The sequence below is a fragment of the Malus domestica genome, chromosome 06 (assembly GCF_042453785.1).
Source record: "Malus domestica chromosome 06, GDT2T_hap1".
NCBI classification, from domain to species: Eukaryota; Viridiplantae; Streptophyta; class Magnoliopsida; order Rosales; family Rosaceae; genus Malus; species Malus domestica.
This window is the reverse complement of record NC_091666.1, coordinates 2,678,429-2,688,159: the sequence shown is the minus strand read 5'-3', so window position 1 is coordinate 2,688,159 and position 9,731 is coordinate 2,678,429. Positions and strand designations below refer to the sequence as shown.

Below are 9,731 nucleotides of genomic sequence, written 5' to 3'. Positions count from 1 at the left end.
TTTCTCTAATAGGTCGTCTAGCATTGCAGCCATGTCAAATTCTGGAAAAGGGTAGCTCTTCTACTCCAGTTCCCTCAATGTGTTTTTGTACCTATCTTGGGTGTGATAAGGCTCACACTCCAATGGGTCCTCGGGATGGCGTATACACTCATCTTAGCGCAAGGAAGAGCGTGCATTCCTGATCAAGCCCACGAACGAGCATACGTTCAAGGTTGATGCCATACTCCGATTATTCATATGGATAACCTTTCACATGAAGTGTTTAAATGAGCATTCTTCACCTCACATCTGAGTAGGCAGCACAATGGACAGAGGGAAGCAGTCACTCAATCCGACTCAAGTTCAACCAGTAACCCGCTCGCTTGCCAGGAATGTACCATATACACCATAGCCGCGATATAAACGAGTCGAGCATAGGGAAGGATGACCTAGTCCAACGCCCCCGAAAGTTCCACTGCCCTAGTAAAGGCAAATTCAAGAAGAAGTTTAGAGGCTCTTGACTGAATGATTATGCAATTTCCTGCGTAATGAGGCTACTGACAATGCTTCAACGAGACATGACCAACATAAGCAAGTCACCATTCACAGATGAGATCGAACAAATAGATCCACCTCGAGGCTTCCCTATGCCTCACTTCACTCCGTACAAGGGAGATGAAAGTCAACATCGACATCTCAAGCACTATAGCAGTACCATGATCCTTTACAAGAACAACGACGTACTTATGTGCAAAATTTTTGCCACAACTCTACAAGGTGAGGCGCAAGACTAGTTTCATACCCTACCGTCGCAGTCAATAATGAACTTTCCTTAGTTTTCACTAAGAAGTATTCATCTAACCGCTTAATCAAAAGGACATCCGACCATATCTTCAGCATCGTAAAAGACCCTTGGGAGACAATTCGCAACTATGTTAAGAGGTTCAAAGTGGAGAAGGCCAAGATTGTTGGCTACAATGAAGACATAGCAACGACAGCATTCAGAAATGGGCTTCCCACCGAACACTCTTTATTTGGAAAATTGATCATGGGAGAAGAACTGACCTTGGCAACTTCGTATGCTTTGGCAGAGAAGCACACACTATGGGACAAGGCCAAGCAATCAAACAAAAACGAGTCAGAAAAGAAGCGTATGGAATGTTCCCCAACCATAGAAGACTCAGTTCCCGAAACATTCACCAAGTTCACAGTTCCAATCAGCCAAATTCTTTGTAAGCTCAAAAACGAACCTTTGTTCGAACTGCCGCCACCCATGATGGGCGATCTTATAAGGATGTGCTATACAAAGAATTGCGCATTCCATCAAGGACCAGGCCACATTACCAATGGTAGCCTGAAATGGAAGCAATACCTTGAGAAGCTAACAAATAAGAGTTGGTGTGACGAGTATCTTGACATGTCAACAACACGGCCTACACAAGCAGGGGAAGTCTCCATCACCCCCTAAACCCCATCAGGGCTTTTCCAAATAAGTTCGAAGTCTCAAGCAGCTCGAAGAATAAGATCTCGCAAGCCGAGGATTATCTAGTTTGTTATTCAATTTCTACATTCCAGCACAGTTGATCCATTTATTTATTCTCAATGAAGATTCAAGAAGTTATTCATAAGCCGGGCTCAACTGCTATCTACAACAATTGCTCAAACCCCTATCTGGGTTTTCTTTCCAATGCAAAAGGATAAACTAATTGCTCTCCAATACGAAAGGGTAAACCAATTCCCCAACACCCATATGGGTCTGCTCTATAGTGCGAAAGGATAAACTAATTGCTTTCTTGTGCAAGAGGGTAAACCAATTCCCCGACACCCATATGGGTCTGCTCTCCAGTGCAAGAAGATGAACTAATTGCTCTCCAGTGCAAGAGGGTAAACTAATTCCCTCACACCCATCCGAGTCTACTCAACAGTGTGAGAGGATAAAGTAATTGCTCTCCAATGCGAAAGGGTAAACTAATTCCCGGCACCCATATGGGTCTACTCTCTAGTGCAAAAAGATAAACTAATTGCTTTCCATTGAGAGATGGTAAACTAATTCCCTAACACCCATCAGGATCTGCTCTCTAGTGCGAGAGGATAAACTAATTGTTGTCCAATGCGATATAGTAAACTAACTCCCTAACACCCATCCTGGTCTGCCCTCTAGTACAAGAGGATAAGCTAATTGCTCACCAGTGCGAGAACGCCACACAACTCAAAAGATCAAATACTCGAAGACCAATTAAGCAGCAAATGGTTAGAGGGCAACACCCACTTCGCACTCAATAGTTTGCTTATCCGACACTTCATCTTCAGCAGCTCCGATCTTGGCAGCTCCTTCCTTGATTGCTCTATCTACGATAGTTGAGAAATCAAACTCAAGCAGCTTCCTCATTCTTGGTAAGCAACCCAGACGCGGTAGCCTAAACCGTGGTCCATGCCACGTCACTTCCTCAACCTATGCCGAGCCAACCTTTGGCTTCAGGCCAACCGAGAAGCACAAGTTGTGGCCCCTACCATACCATATCATATGCCCATGCCAAGCCAACTCTTGCCCCCTGCTAGCCAACGTGCCACACCACCCCAACAACTGGCCAGTGGCAGCACCACCTGAGAAGAAAATAAAGAAAATTAAGTTTTTTTTTTTATAACATTGGTGCAGCACGGAGAAGACAAAGAAATCAACGGAATATGGTTTTTTGCACAGGCAGGCAAATAAGAGTGCTAGGGGAGGGGGAACAAATATCCTTTATCTTTCTCTCTTTCTTTTAGGGATAAATAATTGCCCTCCAAAGTTGATTTAATCCCCTACTTAAGGTAGGCATAAATAGGCTTTGGAGGCGATTTATTTCCCTTTCCTAGAAGAATCTAATTTCAAGTCCAAATGGGAATCTGCTTCAAAGTTGGTGATCTCTACACCTACTGCCCTTTCATGCGAGCAGCCCTACAGGTGTGGGGGCATTTTTGGAGCAAAAAATAATGAAGAAAATTAGGCGACAGGTGGACTTTTGGGTGAAAAAGATAAAATTACCCTCAAGGCACACCGGAATTCCCACGCACAAGTAGCAGACAATAACGACTCAATCAAGAGTCAAAGGTGATCAAAATGGTATTTATTTAAAACCCTCTCATCAGATCCTCCCCACAAGGTAACTCCCAATTATTCCTTTCAAATTGGGATTAATTACCAAATTAATTGATTAATTACAAATTAATTGCAAGATATTATTTGACATAATATCTTGCAATAATACTCAAAATATCACAATAAGTTGCCCATCCCTACTCTCCAAATAGGATCGGCCACACCCCTATATATAGCCTCATATTCTCCAAAAACCTAAGTCCAATTCTTATAAAATTCTCTAAACACTTTCTCTCTAAAATTCTAACTTTGGCATCGGAGATTCTTCGACCAAAGCCCCCACATTCATCGTGGGCGCATGAGGCTCTTAGCCTTGATCTTAGGTGTTGATTGTTTTGCGGGTGCATTTTCGTCCAAGACGAAGAAAGCGGAAATTTGCATCCACAACGCGTTATTTATTTATTTGTTTGTTTGTTTTTGGATTATGGGAGTGTAGTTACTGTTCTTAGTCTTTAACTAATATTTCGCACTGTTTTTTCTTTCAGCAAAATAATACAATTCTCAGTAGTTCTAAGTCCTTAATTAATACATAAGAATCGTATTGTTATTAAAGATAACTAATTAAACCAAGAATTTTTTGTGATTGCATCTATAATTAGTAATAACCCTCTACTTATGGTAGACTTGAATAGGTTTGGTGACAATTGGTTTCCTTTCCTAGAATAATTTCCAAGTCAAAGTGGATGTACCACATCAAATTGGGAAACAACTCTCACATCACCTAAGCATCTTCATATTTCTACACCTACTGCCCTTTTCAGTGCACAGCCCAGCAGGTGTGGGGGATTTGTGGAGGAAAAAATAATCCCAAAAATCCTGGACGCGACACATGAACTTTTTCTCAATAAAAAGACAAGATTGCTCTCATTAAATAGGTATGCTTCTCAGATACTCTCACGCACACAGCTCAGCATCCCTAGAAGTTCAAGCAACGAACCAAGACTGTTGTACGCTTCCTGCTCGTAGCACAGAAAAGTCAAAGGCATTAAAAATAAGATTAAATGCTAAATCTTATCTTTATATCATCCCAATTGAAGATAACCATATCAAGTAATGAATCCCTGTCACGATCAATTAGGAATATTCTCACAATTATCTCAAGATATTATCTATCAATTTCTTGAGAATACTATTTGCTTCCTACAGATGAAATATTTTGGCCAATATAAAGCCGTCATTTGTAGGGCAATTGCAGTGCGGAGTTATGAGTAATAAGCCACAAGAGGACCAAGAAGTGAATTCAAAGAAGGTTGGCCTTATAATAGATAACTCTCTCTCTATCTATCTATCTCTTTCGGGGTTAAATTTCTGAATCTATGAGATTTGCTAACAAAGAGTCTCCGTTTTTAGGGAGGGAGGGAGGGAGGATGCGCAAGATAGCAAGAGCCCTCTGAAGAAGGCACACGATCCAGTCTCAGATTAAGAGTGCTATGCTTTCATGAGAGAGAGAGAGAGAGAGAGAGAGAGAGAGAGGGGTAATGGTGGAGGATGCGCAAGATAGCAAGAGCCCTCTGAAGGAGGCACACGATATCTAGTCCCATATTAGAAGTGCTATGCTCTTAAGCGTCCCTTACTTCAAAGAACTATCCGAGTAATCTCTCTCTCTCTCTCTCTCTCTATTCTCTCTGAATTTGTGTGCTTTTGATGAATTAATTTCAAATAGTTGTGATTTTTCTTTTCTTTTATGCCAGAATGTGTGGTATAAATTCATGCTGGATTGATTTGTACTAATAGTTTGTAACTTTGATTTTTGTCTTTTAGGGTTTACTCATGCGTATTATAACTTAATTAAGGGCCACTGTGTAGACACAAGCGTGTTTAGGTGTGTGGTTAACTATTTTTGATATGGTTATGGGTAACCGCGGTTACCCGCCCATTTAAATTAAACGGTTACGGTTATGGGTAACCGTTTAGATAAATAAACGGTTATGGGTATAACCGTTTACCCGCGAAATTTAAATGGGCGGTTATGGGTATTAACCATGGTTATAAACGGGTAACCGTTTATCCATTTATTTTATATATGTAAAACTAACACAAACCATGTTCTCGATCCAATAATACTTAGCACCCAATAAATTAGCAAGGAATTCATCGGTCCTTCTCTCAATAACACTACTACAGGAATGATGATTCTCATCATCAAGGAATTGGCCAAATTAATTTAAATTTCTTGCGGGTAACCGTGAAATTGATAGAAATGCTTTGACAGAAATGTCTTCAAAACAATTTTTGTAACCCAATAATACTTAGCAAATATTATATTTACCTTCATTGGTAACAGTTAAAAATATCGTCCGTAAACTATTATTTCAATTATTGGAATGGTATAAGGACTTAAAAAATTAAAATATGGAAATGTATGATGAATGTACCTATAACGGTGTTTAATTGTCAAAAAAATAATTATGACAATTTTTTTTTTAATTTTCAAGTTGCTAAAAAACATGTAGACGGGTGAAAAAAGGGTAATGGTAAAAAAAAAAATAAACGGGTTAAAAAGGATAAATGGGTAAACGAGTATTAAACGGTTACGGTTAAATGGGTATGCGGTTATGGGTATGGTTAACCGTTTATAAACGGTTATGGATATGAGTATAACCGTTTAGGCAATTACCCAACAGGTAAACGGTTATGCGGGTATGAGCATAAACGGTTATGGGTAAATTAACCTCGGTTACCCACCCGCATAACCATTGCCCATCCCTACTTGGGATTGGCATGTTTATTTGTTTTGTTTGGGGTTCTTGGGAATTTTTTGGGTCGATATATTCTTAAGTTGCATTTAAAAGCTTAATTGCAGAGAACCAGTAGTAAATAAGTCAAAGTAAAATGATTTGATAATATATGGATTATATGTCATTTTGCTTCGTAATCAAATTGCTAGGCTGCCAGCTCAATGCGACTGATCGCATACCGCAAGATTAATTTATCCACGTTCGAGAATTTCTCATTATACAATTCTACTGCATTTTTTCTTTAAATTTTAATTTTAAAATTTTGGTTTTGGTTATGCAGTTTGTGGATATATGCTTTTGTCGATTTCTGCTACGATAATGAGGGAATCCAGAGGATCGAGGCCAATCGATCTGAGGTTTGTACTACTTTATCCCTTCATTTCTCTCTTTCTGTGAATTTCTTGAAATTGACGATGCACGTTCTGATTCTTACTGTGTTTGGGAGCAGAGATAACTCCAGATTAGCTTTGATCACTTGAAATTTGTCTTAGTTAGTTCAGCACAGTCCGACTACATAAACCTACCATTAGGCTATTTCTAAGGAGGGTTTATGTTTACTTTTGTTGGTCTGTTGATAGTTTGATATGTCTATCATGTTGATGGAACTAAATTGTGAGTTAATTATGGCTTATATTGTTGAATTTTGAATTCGGAATTCCCTTCAGAAACTGTCACAAGCAATGTGTCTGTTGTGTGGCTACAGGAATCAAAAGCGAGTGAGAGGTAAAGCTTTTCTCTCCAAACATTCATCACCAGCAATTCTAGCCAGGGCCATGTATATCTTTCCTCTTGCTTTCTCTCCACCATGTTCTATCCTAATTAGTTTTCTCTGATTTAATTGCAAATCTGGCTCTTGGTATTCTAACTTTGCTTTGCATCAAAATTGTATCTGGCTCTTGGTTTTCTTGATTTAATTTTCTTTTAATTTCTATAATTAGACAAGAAGTACCAAAGAGTTAGCAGTGAGGATTGGAGATCAGGAAGTAGCAAAGAGCGACTGCTTTCGCTACCTAGAATCTATCTTGAAAAAGAACGGAGATTTGGATGGAAACCTCAACCATAGAATACAAGCTGGATGGACGAAGTGGAAGAGTGCATCCAGCGTTGTGTGACCGTCATATGCCACTGAAGCTCAAGGGAGAATTTTATAGGACGACAATAAGGCCAGCAATGCTTTATGGCACAGAATGTTGGGCGGTGAAGCATCAACACGTACATAAAATGGGTGTAGTGGAGATGAGAATGCTTCGTTGGATGAGTGGGTACACGAGAAAGGATAAGATTAGGAATGAGGATATCCGAGGTAAAGTAGAAGTAACCGAAATTGAAGGAAAGATGAGAGAAAATCGGTTACATTGGTTTGGACGTGTGAAACGAAGGTCTACTAACAGTCTGGTTAGAAGATGTAATTATGGGACATAGGTTCAGGGCCGAGGGGGTAGAGGATGACCTAGGAAGACTTTGGAAGAGACTCTAAGAAAAGACTTAGAGTACATGGATCTAACAGAAGACGTGACATAGAACTGAGCGCAATGACTTTCTAGGATTTATATAGCCGACCCCACTTAGTGGGAAAAGACTTTGTTGTTGTTGTTGTTGTTGTTCTATAATTAGACAAATTAAGGATAAAACTTTCTATTAGTATATGAGTTTTCAACTCTGATATATCATTTTCCTCCATTTAACATGATTTTGGATTATTAGGGACTCAGGCTTTGCCTTCTGCGTTTTCGTTGAAAAAAAAAAGGCTTCTTTGGCATGATAAGTTGAAGTTGCATATCATTTTTTTCGTACACGGAATTCATTATCTAGCTATCTATATTTGCAATTAGCAATGTTTGACAATTGGTAAAGTGTACGAATAAATGTGTGGAAGTTTGAATTATATAGTTGAAAGTGAATTGTAACAACTCTAACTTAGATTTCTTGATAATTTGATCTGCGTCTTTCTTTTATTTGTGGTCAACTATTTTACTTTTTTTCTTTATGTAAGTACAATTGTTGATCGAAAGCCACAAAAACTATTTAACGACCGCCAAACTGTTTGTGTTAAAAAGAACAAAAATGATATAAAGCTTAAATTTTGGGCACTTAAACATATGTTTTTTTTTTCAATTACAATCACTCGCATGAAAATTCAATTGAGTTTGTTCTGGTCTCCAAGAATTTTTCTTTGTTATGTTACTTATTAATTCATGTGGTGGGAGTTTAGTTTTGCTTTTCTGCCTATGTATGTATGATTTGAAATGGATAGCTCAATTTGTTGTATATAAATTTGTAATATAAAAGCTCGAAGGAGAGGTGAATTAGAAACAACAGAATGACCAAAATATTGGATAGTGGACAATCTTAGGGACTATTTCTATTGATTTTCAATCTCAGTGACCATTTTGGCTAAAAAGCCAAAAAACAAAAAAAAAAAAAAAAAAAAAAAACCTCAACCTTCTTCCCCACTCCCATCTTTCCCTAACCCAAAACCAAAACCCCCTCCCACCCCACCAGATCCCGAAAACCAAAAACAAATCCCAAATTCCCCCAACTTTCAAATTCAGAAACCCACAAATTCCCCAATTTTCAAATTCAAATCCCTCATCCGCCACCGCCGCATTTCACCCAGCCCTCGCCCCCACGCACTCACGATCCCCTTCCTTCCACTCGCATGCCCAAATCGTCGAGCTTGATTAGGCCATCATGAGCAGCCTGGGGCAGCCAGCCTCGACGTTCGGAGCAAAATCCTCTGGACCGCGCCTCTAAGGTTCGGCGCTCGCCGCCTCTGGCTCGCTTTCACGGCGCTCTCCCTTTCTCCCTTTGCCGCACGATTTGGGATTTGTTTTTGGGGAAGAAAATGTGTGAGAATATGTGTGAGGAGAGGGAAAGAGGGGAGGAAAGGAATGAGGGAGGGAGGGAGGGAGGGAGGGAGAGAGAGAGGTTGTGGGGGAGGTGGGGGTGAAGTTCTGCGTTTAGAATGAAGGTTTTGGGGGGGCCGGGGTGGGCGCGGGTCGATTGGGAAGATAGGAAAGGGATGGGGAGTTTTAGGGGAGGGGATCTGGGTGTGTAGGTTTGGATTTTTTTGGTTTTTTGGTTTTTTTTAAATTTTTTTAATATTTAGTTAATATTTAATTAATTTTTTAATAGAAAGTGGGTCTCGCCTCAAGCCACATCAGCATTTAACGAAGGAATTGACAGACAACTGACAGAATGTGTGAAATTGTAACAAATTTGTAGATGAGGTATGACATTGACATTTTTTAAAGACGAGGTATGAAACTATGACTGATCCAATAGTTGAGGTAATTTTATGTAATTTACCCCATATTTTAAATGTATTGTGCAAAGAGGAACTTTTTCTTTATCATGCAATCCTAAAAAGTTGTCATGTTTTTCGTTTTCACTTTGCATAAAGTAATGATTTACATGTTATTCATGCAATTGTCAAACAACATGATATTGGATGCAAGTTCCTACCTAAAGTCCATGAACAATAGTAAGTAGATGTAAATGAAAAAAAAGCGTAGATGAAAACATTAAGTACTCGTAGCAAAATACAAAACAACTTAAATGTCAAAATATAAATCCTACATCACAATATGTACATTATTCACAATACCTATAAAGTCTATATGTCACTGTAGGAACAACCAAATTAAGCTATAAAAACGATAATTTTTCTTTTTTAGTTTTTACCTATACATGCATAAAGCGTATGTCTAATTTCATGTTATATCTACAAAAAGTAAAGCGAGTACGATTCATCTAACCAGAAGTGTTTAAAAAGGTAGCCAACCATGCAAGAAGTTCTCCATAAAAAAGAATGCAAAGAGAATGATTTCTCAATGACAAACATCTTTTGCTCAGGATTTCTTTTGTCAAACATT

The 9,731-nt window shown here is 38.9% G+C and overlaps 1 protein-coding gene across 1 annotated transcript; it reads left to right on the top strand.

Moving 5' to 3' along the window:
* Positions 1-527: 527 nt before the first annotated feature.
* On the top strand, positions 528-6,968 carry LOC139197184 (uncharacterized). Its single transcript, XM_070823963.1, has 4 exons — positions 528-719; positions 830-1,377; positions 6,137-6,212; positions 6,795-6,968. Exons 1-4 carry the CDS (start codon positions 528-530, stop codon positions 6,966-6,968), a joined length of 990 nt encoding a protein of 329 aa, XP_070680064.1.
* Positions 6,969-9,731: the final 2,763 nt, after the last annotated feature.

Excerpts from the sequence above, each read along its gene's own strand:
- LOC139197184 (XM_070823963.1), top strand. The coding sequence starts at position 528 with ATGAGGCTACTGACAATGCTTCAACGAGACATGACCAACATAAGCAAG. Across the intron at positions 720-829 it reads TCCTTTACAAGAACAACGAC|TATTCATCTAACCGCTTAAT; the intron begins GTACTTATGTGC and ends TTCACTAAGAAG. Across the intron at positions 1,378-6,136 it reads AAGCTAACAAATAAGAGTTG|TTTGTGGATATATGCTTTTG; the intron begins GTGTGACGAGTA and ends TTGGTTATGCAG.